General features: G+C 36.5%; 1 protein-coding gene across 1 annotated transcript in view; it reads left to right on the top strand.

Annotated features, from left to right (window-relative positions):
- The window catches only part of DYTN (dystrotelin), a 39,163-nt gene extending 25,142 nt beyond the window's left edge, over positions 1-14,021 (top strand). The window contains exons 9-12 of the mRNA XM_082464715.1: positions 1,741-1,900; positions 2,058-2,113; positions 4,355-4,908; positions 11,374-14,021. Of these exons, the coding sequence (XP_082320841.1) occupies positions 1,741-1,900; positions 2,058-2,113; positions 4,355-4,908; positions 11,374-11,477 (874 nt within the window). The 3' untranslated portion in view covers positions 11,478-14,021. The remainder of the gene's footprint in view (positions 1-1,740; positions 1,901-2,057; positions 2,114-4,354; positions 4,909-11,373) is intronic.
- Positions 14,022-14,043: the final 22 nt, after the last annotated feature.

Below are 14,043 nucleotides of genomic sequence, written 5' to 3'. Positions count from 1 at the left end.
ATCATCTAATATATATGTGTATGTATATATATATATGATGAGATGTGCTTCATAATGCAAAGGTATGAAAGATAACGAACATTTAAAATTTCTGTGATAACTCATGAAAAGAAGCTTAATAACACTTTTAAAGTAATTTAATAATAATTTAAATGTTAAAAACAATTTTGATCTTTTCCATGGTATAAGAAAAATAAATCAGAAATAAAATTAAGGAAAATAGTATAGGAATAAAAAGGCAATTTTGAAACTTAAATGTAGAAATAAAAAGGAAATTTTGAAATTTAATTCTTTAAAACTTAATTCTTAAAATAATTACCTCAAACAATTATTTTAAACTAGATGATTCCCTTTTATATAATTCATACCCACTACATACACCATTGGTCTCCTAGTAAGGTATTTATCAACACAAAGAATACCAGTGTGAGCCTGATTAGTGAGTAAAATCTATGTGAAGGCTTTATCCTTGTTCTTGTCTGCCCCATTATTTTTATCAATGACTTGGATAAAATAGTAGAAAGCATGCTTCTCAAATGTGTGTGACATGATACCAAAAGGCATAGATAATAAGCTAAATGACAGTCTTGAATCACTAAGATATCATAGCCTGGAATAGTGGGGCAATTAATAAAGACCAAATTTTAAAAGATTAAATGCAAATCCTACAATTATAGGCCCAGGTTCACAACAAAGAGCCTGGAAAGACCTGAGGGGAAGGAGGATTCCAGGCATTGGGGGCCAAAAGAGCCAACTCTGAGGGGAGAACATGCCCAGTGTGTTCGAAGAGTTTCCAGAAGCTCTGCGTGGCTGAAGGGCAGACAGTGAGTAAGAGAAAGCAGAGATGAGGTCAGGGAGGGAAGCGGAGGGTCTTGGCCATCTTGTTCAGCTTTGGCTGCCTCTATAAGGACTTTGGTTTATTCTAAATAAGGAGGGGAACATTGGAGGGCTTTGAGCAGAGGAGTAACATGATCTGATTTATGGGTTTTCTTTATTGTTCTTTTCTTTAAATTTTTAAAGATTTTTTTTTTTTTGGATGTGGATCGTTTTTAAAGTCTTTATTGAATTTGTTACAATATTGCTTCCGTTTTATGTTTTGGTTTTTTGGCCACGAGGCATGTGGGATCTTAGCTCCCTGACCAGGGATCGAACCCGTATCCCCTGCATTGGAAGACGAAGTCTTAACCACTGGACCGCCAGGGAAGTCCTCTGCCTCATGTTTTAAAAGAATTACCCTGACTACTTGGTTCATTCTGAAACCAATGAACAACTAGACTTAGGAAGAGAAGACAAGACCCACAATTCACAAATTGCATCATTGTTCCCTCCCTGTGGTCTAGGGCCGGTGTTAGGTATTTAGCCATGACATGTATGCTATCATTCTAAATGGAGTGTTTCTGGACAAAAAGATAATGAATAAAGTCAATATTCGCATTTAAGGAGCTGCTGAAGGTATGCTGTCAAAAGTAATCCATAACATGCATGATGAGTTTTTGAAAACACCTCTAAAACCAATGAAATTCTTGGGGGAATTGTGTGTATAATAGACACGAAGGACAGCTGTACATGGTGAACAAACAGTTTAGAGCAGGATTGATCAATGTTAGGTAATAGTCGAGGCACAGGCTACTCCGGCATCTTCTCCCAGAGAGGACCCGGAGTACATCTCGCTAGGGCTCTTGCATCTTGCTGTGCTGACCTCTTGCCCTTCCAACACACTCAGACCTGTCCTCTTTGCAGGCTCCTTAGACAACAGTTAAACCAATACAAAGACAAGTTGCAAGCCATATATGCCTGCCAGGAAGAAAAAAGTTGCAGATTTGAAACAAAGATTCATGAACTCACAACCAACCAGGACAGTCTGTGGACGAAGCTACAGCTAATGGGACAGAATCTACAGGTATAGAACGTGGGAGACACTCTGGGCCATCTGGAAGTCTGACCTAGAATCTTCTGGCTGAGGGTCGGCTGCAGCCTGAGCCTTTGCACCTCACTCTGATCAGCCTCTTCCCTTTCCCTCTTCTCTCCATACCCTGATCAACTCCCCTTTTCATCAGCCAGATGATATCTTCCAGTTTTGCGAAGGAAGTGCCATTGGGAGAGAACAGCATCGGTACGATTTAGAAACAATAGACCTGGGGCAAAGAGGTTCTTTATAGCATTGATTCTTAAACCTTTAGTCTCAGCATCCCTTTTAGAAACTTACAATTTTTTGAGGATCCCAAGGAGCTTCTGTGGGTTATATCTATTGCTGTTTACCCTAATCAAAATTAAAACCAATAAGTGGTTTTAAAATAAATTTATTAACTAATTTGAAAATGAAAATAATAAACCCATTATATATGGAACATTTTTAAACAGTAATTATATATATTTATATATATTTAATTAGAAGACTGGCATTGTTTTACGTTTTTTACAAATCTCTTTAATGGCTGGCTTCAGAAAAGACAGCTGGATTTTTCCTAACTACTTCAGCATTTGATCTGTTGCAAGATGTTCTGGCTGAAGAATATGAAAAAATATGGCCTCACACAGATTTGCAGTTGAAAAAGAGAGGAGTATTTTAATAGCCTTTTCAGATAATTGGAGATCTTCTTCTTTGATACTACACCAAAACGTGATAAATGATTGTTTCTTAAAGGATGGTTGCAGTATTGAATCTGAAACCATATCTCTTTCACACCCTGTTTCATTAAAATACAATATTCTGTTGTGCTTTTTGAATGAATCTTCTATCCAGGCATGATTTTATACCATCATACACTGGTCATTTGGAAGTTCACCAAGCTATGCCAAACTTCCTAATGCTCACCCATTTCATTATACAAGATTTTAAAGAATCATTAAAAAATCATATTCATTAATACTACCATGAATCTCATCAGAAAAATCTTTAAGAATTGGAAAGCAAGCAAGCTCATGGTAGTGGATGCAAGTTTTCCAAAATTCTAATTTTTGCTTAAAAATTCAACTGTTAAGATTGGTAACACATATCATTGCTTTCCTTACTGTCACAGTCTCGCTTCATTCATTTTTGAAAAAATGTTTGCCAAATACCCGTCTAATTCTTTTGCACAAGAGGAAACTTTTATATTTCAGTGCACATAAGAAGTGTTTTATGCATACTTCCCGTTTCATCACATATAATATTAAGAAGACGTGTTACTAAGAAAAATAAGAATTTTTGCTATACCTTCAAGAATAGTCTTTTTTTTCTTTTTTATTGAAGTATAATTGATTTACAATGTTGTGTTAGTTTCAGGTGTACAGCAAAGTGATTCAGTTATACATAAATACATATATTCTTTTTCAGATTCTTTTCCATATAGGTTATTACGAGATATTGAATATAGTTCCCTGTGCTATACAGTAGGCCCTTGCTGTTTCTCCATTTTATTTACAGTCATGTGTATCTCCTAATTTATCCCTCCCCCCCTTCCCCTTTGGTAACCATAAGATTGTTTTCTATGTCTGTGAGTCTGTTTCTGTTTTGTAAATAAGTTCATTTGTATCATCTTTTTTTAGATTCCACATATAAATGATGTCATATGACATTTGTCTTTCTCTGACTTCACTTAGCATAATCATCCCTAGGTCCAGCCATGTTGCTGCAAATGGCATTATTTCATTCTTTTGATGGCTGAGTAATATTCCATTGTGTATATACCACATCTTCTTTATCCATTCATCTGCATCAAGGATATTCTTAAGAGGAACTGCCTTTCTTTTAACTGCAAGTGCACAATGGTAAGAATACCATCACTACTACCACTGCTTGGTGATACTGCCTTGATGTGTGGTAAACAACAACAACTTTAGCTTTACTTACTATTGATTTTGCACCATCAGTGCAAATGTCAATACAGTGAAGAGGCAAATAACCTCTAAGTGTTATTGTGAAAATAATTTTGACCTCATGGACCCCTGAAAGGGTCTCGGGGACCTCCAGGAGTCTGTGGACCACACTTTGAGGGCTGTGCTTTGTGGAGAGCACACCCCCCAGATTTTATTCCTATGGCTTAGTATGAAACCCCTCACAACATACCTACCTAAATAGATCATTACGAATGTTTTATTGTAATACTTTTTATCTATCAATCCAAGATATCCTGACATTTTCAGATATTCCTTATGATATTTTTAGAACCTGAGCTTTCAGAACCTAGCATTTTCCCAAATTCCTTGTGATTATTCCCTGTGATATTTTAGAATCTGAGCTGTTCTACCTTTAGGTTGACATTGAATCAACAGCATAAAATAAAATTAATAGCAATGTATTTAGAGACAAAAAAGAAAATCTTGCATTAAAATTTCCTATTGGAATATTAAAATTTAATACATAATGAAAAAGTAAGATAAATGTTCATTTCTTCATAAATAAAGTTTTCTTTATCCAGGCAGTGTTGCAGCCCCTTCGTCCTTCATCTTCCTGGCAAAATATGGCTGCCAAGCATGACCATGGAAATGGTGAAGAAAGTTTTCAGAGGGGAGGAGAGTCTTCCCAGATCAAGGGGGCCACTGAGGATTGTTCAGAAGAGGAAACACTTCCTAAGTCCACTGTGATTGACGGAAGTTACCAAGGTCCAGCACATGCAGAACATGTTCTACCAAACTCAGAATCACCAGAGGCCATTTTGCAGCCAGGGTCAACGCAAAGCACCAGGGCACGAAGCCAAGCACAAAAGACATCGAAGGAAATCTTTAGTTCCCTATCCAGTTCCCAGGAAGGACTGCTGCAGGACACCTCCCAAATTGCTCCTACTGAAATGAACAGTCCTGCCCTGGCACCTGTGGAAAGGAAAGGGGCAGTTAACATCCAGCAGGGAAAGGATGAGCTGGAGGAAGAGGAACTGCAAGAATTGTTGTCAAAACTCACGGATGCCTTCACTCTAGAAATGCCTTCAGGTAAGATTTTTCACAATCACTAGAGATAGTGATGGCCAGGGAGTCAGGCTGCCTTTTAAAACACTTGATTCTATAGCCCTGTATTAGCCCTACAGCTATGATTCATCTAGTAACAGAGTTGTGAGTCTTTTGGACATTAGTAATCTCTCTGAACTTGATTTCTAGTGTTGCCTAATTGATGGGGTTATTGTGAGCATTAAAAGTGATAAGCCATATGAAGTTTTAGTATAGCACCTGGTGCATACCAAGAATTCAATAAATACCTATTATTTTGTTATTGCCATTGTTATTATCAATAGTACTAAAACATATATAACTGGGCAGCCTGATGTTACCATTTAAAAATGGGAGTAAGAATGATGCTCTCTTTCTAGATAATTGATTAAGGTCTCTGTATTATTAGTAATACCATCATCATCATCACCTTCATAAGCTATGTCTCATTGTTAAATCTAAAGGCTCTTTTTATTAATACTTCTTTATTACAGCTATTTCTTCTGTTTTACAGTGACATTGTCTTATTTATAGAGTATTTTGTCATCTTAATATATCTATATCTGTATCCATTTCTTTTTAAGAAAGTGTAAGATCTTTTATGTTGGAGTGATCATATAGAGACTGGTGATAAAACAAGGATAACATTCTCATGTGTTTCTGCATCAAAGAAGGCCTTCCCACAATATTTCTGAGCTGGTGTATTAGTTTGCTAGGACTGCCATAATGAAGTATCACAGATCGGGTGGTTTAAACAATTAAAAATTTTTTTTTTCTTACGCTCCTGGAGGCTAGAAGTCTGAGATCAAGGTGTCAGCAGCGTTGGTGTCTTCTGAGGCCTCTCTCCTTGGGCTGTAGATGGCTGTCTTCTCCTTCTGTTTTCATACCATTTTCCCTCTGTCATGTCCCTATCCAAATTTCCTCTTCTTATAAGGACACTACTCATATTGGTTTAGGATCCAGTCACATAAACTCCATTTAATTTAATTAACTCTTTAAAGACTCTATCTCCAAATATAGTCACATTTGGAGATACTGGGAGTGGGACTTCAGTATATGACTTTGGGGAGGGAGACACAATTCAGCCCATAATAGTTGGTGAGCTATAAAATGGGAACATGATAATGTCAGTTATATATTGAACTTGGTAGAGCCAAGTCAATGAAGTAATTACTTGGTGATTCTAAAAATATCTACTGTGCCGAGAGTTGGAATTATAATCCTTTATTAGAGAAAACAAGATCACAAAGATACCAGAAGCATGCTCAGGCTGCCTGAGACAAAGACTGTATGAGAACTCCTTGTGCCTGATTCTTAGGCCAACACAAGATTCCACCCACTTATTTCCATCTAAACATCAGTGGGGTCATCATGAGTATTCAAAGCAAAGTCAATATCCACTTGACCTTTTTAGGAAAATTTCACATAAAAATTTGACTTTTATTTTAGAAACTATTTTAGGATTTCACATATTCATCTCATTTTTATTTTTTGTTTTTGTTTCTCCAATTGAGTTTATGAAAGCTGTTGATTTTTAAAATATTGTATTGGGTCAGCCCTCACAAATGTAGTAGGCTATATTGTACATTTCAGATTCCTAATAGACTAGGTCTACTACACCTATTTGGGAGACAATATCCCAGCACTGCGTGCAGTTTGATACCTAAAAGATCCATGCATATTTTAAGTAACTTTATCAAGGTCTATACATATAAATGTATCTGTATCTATATATATACCCATCATTATATCATTTAAAGGGAAATCATGAAAAGGCAAAGTTTATTTTTAAATTCAGATAATGCAATAATGTATAAAGATGCAGTTAGCATTATCCAATCTTGTAGATAATATAAAAAATATATTCTCAAAAAATTTACCTCTGCTTCCATTTACAATTTAAGTAGAACCATTGAGATGCTTCTGTAGGTAGTATGCATTATTATACAAAAGTGCTTATGGGGCTTCCCTGGTGGCGCAGTGGTTGAGAATCTGCCTGCCGGTGCAGGGCACACGGGTTCAAGCCCTGGTCTGGGAAGATCCCACATGCCGCGGAGCAGCTGGGCCCGTGAGCCACAATTACTGAGCCTGCGCGTCTGGAGCCTGTGCTCCGCAACAAGAGAGGCCGCGATAGTGAGAGGCCCGCGCACCGCGATGAAGAGTGGCCCCCGCTTGCCACAACTAGAGAAAGCCCTCGCACAGAAACGAAGACCCAACACAGCCATCCATAAATAAATAAATAAATTAATTAATTAATTAATTTTTAAAAAGTGCTTATGATATTAGCAGGGAAGTACACTTTTCCCTTTTTGTTATTATACTGCATTGTATACTTTGTGATAATTCAGTGAGTACTAATCGACAAGATTTAAATTTATAGTCATTTCTTTTATATCAGTTTTATTTCTTTGAGGCTTTTAAGCATAGAATCTATGTTAATCTTCATGGCTAATATCTACATTTATTCAACATTGCCATTCTTCACTCAAATATTTCTTATTAAGTTGGTATCCTTATTCAATCAGGTATTGAATATGATTCTGTTTGTAAACTCTACTTAGCCACTGGCAATATGGATTATAAAAATACACCCCATAATTTATGCATGCTTATCAAAATCAGAGCAAACGTAATCAGAGACAGAAATGTGATAACCACGCATATGAAGATGTGGAAAGGCAAACAAACTAAATTTTAAGGTATTGGTCATTTTTGTTTTATTTCTATCTCTGTTACAGATGCATCAGATAACAGCAGGAAGTTTCTAATCATTTTACTGCCCCTGTTTTTTTATTTTTTAATTTGAGAATTGTTGGAAAAATTAGAAAGATCTATTGTTTGTAATATACCAAGATTTGCTCAGACTGTCAACATATTCACCCAGTGTGTGATTATCCTAGTAACTGACTAGCCTTTTGAATTGGAGCTTTGCTAAGGAGTCAACACATTTTGGAAATTAAGATGAACTTTATATGACCTAAGACTTAATGAGACGAAAACGGCAAGCATGATGGTCAGTTTGGGGGCAGTTGTTGACATTAACTGAATAGAGTCTTTCAATATCAAGATCTAGGATAATAGGATTTCAGGATACCCTGAGGGCTTAATGGAAAAGAAAAAGTGTGTAGAAGGGGTTCCCCAAACCTCTTTAAATTCCAAATGTTGGACTGAAAATCAGTAGCAAACATTTTGTTCAAATTTGCAGTAAAGGAATTAGATTTGAAAGAGCATCTAACATTACTTGCTTCTGTGGTGACAAAAAAAAAAAAAACGTAATGCTCTAGTCTTACTTTCTCATTAAATTATTTTCTTTCCCTTTCTGAGCGAAATTTCCTACTTACATCTCTGAAATTCTTTCCCCAGCTTCTCTTCCATCCCTCTTTGCCATCCGTTTACCACAGTAGGTTTCAAGGATGAGAAGGGAAGGCGAGGGAGTGATGATGGGATTAGGAGGGCATGGTTAAGGGTGGGGGTGTGGGAGAATTATTCCTGTTCCTTTCTTCCCCACCTGCAACCATCATCTAAACTATTATTTTAAATAATCAGAAGATAAAGTTTGGACTTTAGCAGGTTGTAGAAAAATAAGGAGCAGTGCTTTAGCAACCACAGGTAAGAGAAGTTCAACACTGGATCTTTATCTCACTTATTTAGAAGGTAGACTTCTCAAATGCTGCCTGGGAATCTTAAGGATATATACTGAACGCTTAGTGAATCTTTCTCTCTCTGATATATATATGTACATATATATACACACACATATATATATGGAAAAGTAGAAGTAATTTTTCTTGATGGGAAAAGATACACAAGAGTTCCAGCATTAAGCTCCATGAAGGTAGAAAAAAATGTCTATTTGGTTCATCCTTCATTCACTCATTCATTCATTCATTCAACAAATAGTCATCAAGATTTAATTATGTGCCAAGAGCTGTGCTTGATGCTGGGCATTCATTTTGAAAGGGGTAAATTTATGTTTTTAAAACACTTTGTCATTGTGTAGAAAGTGGCTTGGAGAAGGGCAGGTGGTGGCAGCTTGGACTTGGTAGATTGTCATACACTTATTGCTATAAGGAAAGCTGGGAAAGCTGAGATGGAGGTCAGCAAATCAAGAATTCTGTTTTGAACACATTAAGTGTGAATTGCTTGGAGACATCCAGATGGAAACATCAGAGTGGCAGTCAACATGTACAATCTGGAGCTCAAGGTCTTAGTCCAGAGTAGATATTCAATGCATATTGGTTTGCTTCATTAATTATTATTGTAAGGAAGACATGGGCTCAGTATTTCAATTGCCAGAAGAGTAATCATCGAGTAAATAATCTAATACTTTTAAACCTCTATACCCATCATTCTGATAACCTTCTCTCACATCCCAAGTTCATTCAGAGACCAGATAGATTGTTAACTACATTCAAGTGAATTATTCTCCCATTGTGATTTCCTCTGGACTGTTGATTTCACACGTTTGTCTATCTAACATCTCACTAGGCCTCTGACTATATGCTATATTAATTCAGTCCCTGTATGTATGGAATTCCAAGTTTATGCCAAGCAACATGCTTGGTGTTAGGTGCATATCTTTGGCTAGTTTTAACATTTCAAGGGACTAGAGCTTAAAAATAAAACAACCAAACAAGAAAAAAAGAACCGATGTATGAAATGAATTATTGCTTCTCTATTTCTTTATTGTATTTAAAGTTTTTATAACTGTGGGCTGAGGAATAGACTATCCTAAAATAAGTTTGCCTCTGGACAAGGTTTTTTATTCAGGCAATAAAATATTATTTATTCAAGGTCCTTGTAGTTCTGGGGCAGTGTTAGAGAATAGACAGTAAAAAAGACATGAACCCTCTCCTCTTATGTTCAACAGAAAACAGCATAGGTGGAGCCATAATAAATCATGTAACTAAAGTGTATAACAAACTAAGCCTTTACATGTTTTTATTTCCTGTGATCTTATTTTTTTAATTATACAAACAATATTATACAGCATGCTCATTGTAAAATTAAAATGCCTAAGTGCACATGTTTTTCAAAAATGAATTCATCATCATGTCCTTCACTCCCTGCCACCTGTTTCTCAGAGGTAAAAAATGTTGGCAGTTTTTCCTTCAGACTTTTTTCTTTGCATATATGTGTCTTTACTTTCTCAACATAAGTTAGGTTGTACTTGTTTTGCTTTTTTCACTTGACAAAATATCTTAGACATTGGGCAGTGTCATTTTTTAAGTGCTGCATAATATCCCAGGGTATAAATATACCATAATTTATTTATTGGTGTATAATTAAGTTGCTCCCAATTTTTTATTATCATAAGAATGTTTTGGTGAGTATTCTTCTAGCATATATCTTTGTACTCATATGTAAATATCTTTGTAGGATCAATTCTTAGAAATGGAACTTTTAGCTTAAAAATTATGCGTATCCAACTTTTGGTTAATAACTGCCAAATTGTAGAGCTTTCTACAACACAATTCCTATTACAATAGGTCATAGGGGACCACTCAAACCATTAATCAGTAACTATAGAGCAGAGGTCTCAAAGCATCTTCCCTAGGCCAGCAGCATCCGTATCACCTGGGAACTTATTAGAAGCACAATTTCTTGGGCCCCATCCCTGATGTACTATGGTAGTCAGAGTTCTCCAGAGCAACTGAACAAACAGGATGTATATATAGATATAGAATGAGATTCATTTTAAGGAATTGGCCCACACAATTACAGACGCTGGCAAGTCTAAAGATCAGTAGTCAGCAAGCTGGAGACCCAGAAGAGCCAATGTCTAGTTCCAATGCAAAAGCAGGCAGGCTCGGGCCTTAGAAAGAGCTGATGTTTCCTTCTGAGTCCAAAGGCAGAAGAAAACTGATGTCTCGGCTGGAATACAGTCAGGCAGAAGGAATTCTCTTACTCAGACTTTTTGTTCTATTCAAGCCTTCAGTTGATTGGACAAGGTCCATCCACATTAGGGAGGGCAATCTGCTTTTACTCTGGCTACCAATTCAAATGTTAACCTCATCCAGAAACACCTTCACAGACACACCAAGAATAATGTTTGATCAAATATCTGGACACCACAGTCTAATCAAATTGACACATAAAATTAACCATCATGTATACTGAATCAGAACTCTGAGGGTGGGACCTAGCAATCTATTTTAACACTGTCCAGATTATTTTAACATACACCAGAGTTTGAAAACCACTGCTCTAGAGTGGGCTTTCTGGCTACTCAGATTCGTGCTTGAAGTTATGGGAAAATGCTCTTTAAGAACCCACAACTTGGTTGAATTAGTCATTGATCATGGTAAATGATACCCATCTCATTTGCAAGCTAGCTTAGAGAAAGGGCATTGCCATTGGGAACTGCAGAGAGATGGATTTTATTTCTTCTCTGTGCTAGAGCTTTATTAAGATCAGCTTGAGAACCTACAGGTGCTTTCTCTGAAGGACTTTCCTGTTTGTTTTTTTCAGACCTGCAATCTTCAGTAAATATGGACCTGTATTGTGGAGCTGAGCGAGTATGCAGGGCCTTCTCTGCCCTTGTTGATCAGATCACTTTGCCCAACTTGAAGTGAAAAAGAGTCCAGGCTCAAAGGCCCCTTGTGGTGATGATGAAACGTGTTTTCAAAATATGTACTAAAAGAACTAAACCTTCTACCTCTTTCTCAATAGTCTGGCATGAAGCATGAAGAAAATTTTATTTTTTAATGTCTCTACTCATGTGTCTTAGTTCTTCAGAGTAAAGCCTTGGGAGTGAGGAGTGATAGAGGAAAATGGAAAGAAGGAGCTGAGTCAAATCCAGATGTGCTGCATTTCCAATAGAGGCCCTTTCTTTGAATACATTGGTAGTAATATTCAAGTGTGTGATCTACAGGAATTCATGCAACTATCTGAATTACCAAATTGATGACCTAATTTTCTATCTAGATGCTCCTGCTGGAGAATAGGCTTGGCAAAGAACTAAATACACACACAACACACATACACACACATATGTGCATACCAGACACACACTTGAGTGCATGCAGATCTGGTGAGATCTGAATGAACTCTGTGGGTTGTACCAATGTCAATCTTCTGGTTGTGTTATTGTACTATAGTTATGCAAGATGTTACTATGGAGGGAAACTGCATGAAGGGTATACAGGATGTCTCTGTATTATCTCTTACAATGTATATGAATCAGCAATTATCTCAAAATAAATTTATTTTAAAAACATGAATGTTTCTCACTAAAACCCCACATTCGATGAATTTGGCCAAAGTACTTGTGTGCCTCCATCCTCTGTATGTATGATTAGGGTATAGATGCTTAACTTAATAATGTCCAAAGTAGTAGCTAACATTTTTTGACTGTGACAGCACTTAGCTTCTAAGCACCATGTATGTATTAATACTAATTTAAACCTCACAACAAACCTGGTAAGTAGATATCTCTTTTTATGAGACAACTGAGGCACAAAGAGGGTCAGTAACTTGTCCAAAGTTGTTTGGTCACTACTTGACGAAGTTGAGATTCGAACCCAGCTCCTAAGCCTGTCCTCTAAACACTGCTTGCACTTTCTCTAAGTAAATATTGTTATGGTTCCATTGTTTCACCTGTTTTCTTGATGTGCAGTCCGTATTACATTCAGAGAGGCTCTGGGCTCTTACTTATATGATCCATAACTTCTAGTAATGTTTCCAGAGTGAAATAATGTCCAACTGGGTAGGATTAAGACTAGGTTATCCCTGTACAATCTCATCCTAATCTTTTTGAATTTGCTTTTCAGCCTATCATGAATTTTTTATTTTGGTTTTGTTGTTCAACATATTCACTCTCCTTCTTACTTCATTCCAGCTTGTTCCTTACAAGTTTGGTAAGTATGCCCCAGAGCACTGGTCAGCAAACTACAGCCCACAGGCCAAATCTGCCCACTGCCAGTTTTGTGCAGGCTGTGAAATTATTACATTTTTAAAAAAATAATTGAAAAAATCAGATGAGGAATGATATTTTGTAACAGTTGAAAATGACATGGAGTCAAATTTCAGTGTCCGCGAGCAAAGTTTTAAAATTGGAACACCGCCGTGCTCATGTATTTACATATCATCTACAGCTGCTTTAATTCTACAAAGACAGAACTGATTAGTTGCGCCAGAGACTGGATGGCCCACAAAGCATCAGAAAAAATTGGCAGCCCCTATTGTGTAGTACCAAGGTGTGGGAGGAGCAAGGGACAGGCATCTCTTCAGCGATTTATAAGAGGTAATGAGTTTATATAATGGTTTTTAAGAATATGATGCAAGACATTAGAGAAAGTAGCACAGAAGCAAAACCATGAGCCTCTGTAGAAATGGTAGTCAAAGAGTGGCAGCTTTTAATGCGCTTATTCTTCTAATCAAGTTAAAGCTGAGGCTGGATCCCCTCCCCAGTTCCTTCCCCAGACTTGCTTCCCCTATTGTTAAGAGTTGGCTAATCTTCAGATGCAGCTGTGTCTTCTAATAATAAATAACCCTTTGGATAAGATTTTTCGCTTAAGGAGGGCCATAAACCTTCAGTGAAAACACTTACTGAGGCTTCCTTTGGACCTGGGAAAAACATGTGAAATGCTAACATATCTGAAATTCAAACTGTTTGTCAACCATCAGTTATAATAGAATGATTGGAGAGATGAGCGTAATTAGAGATAAAAATAGCATTGTGTCTGGAACTCAAATATATTTGTTAATTGGACTTCTTTGCTATGAACCTCATTCAAGCCTGGTCATTTTGAGAGCAAATATTTTTATGGGTTCTTTTCTCATAATGCTGTTCATTTGATTTTTAGTTTTCTTTTCAATGTAAAGTGTAACCAGTTATAATCTTAATATTTAATCCAATGGAAAATATGCTGAGAAAAAAGTTATACCTACTGCTATTTTATTAGAGTTTGGATTGTCATTAATGGTAACATTAAATATTGAAATAAAAAGACTCCAATAACATTACTTGGGGTCGAGAGCTTTTATTAATTTTGTTTATATTAGAAGAATGCTTTATTCACCAGTTTTGTGTTTTGTTTTTTGCTTCACTCAGTTCAAAATATTCAAAAATATTCTTTCAAACAAAATTCAGGTAACTACCACCAATAACTGGTAATTAATAAATATAGTCTCTTATAT

The sequence above is a fragment of the Balaenoptera physalus genome (genome assembly GCF_965194825.1).
Source record: "Balaenoptera physalus genome assembly, chromosome: 6".
Taxonomy (NCBI): domain Eukaryota; kingdom Metazoa; phylum Chordata; class Mammalia; order Artiodactyla; family Balaenopteridae; genus Balaenoptera; species Balaenoptera physalus.
The sequence above is the reverse complement of the archived record's forward strand: the minus strand, read 5'-3'. Positions and strand labels throughout refer to the sequence as shown.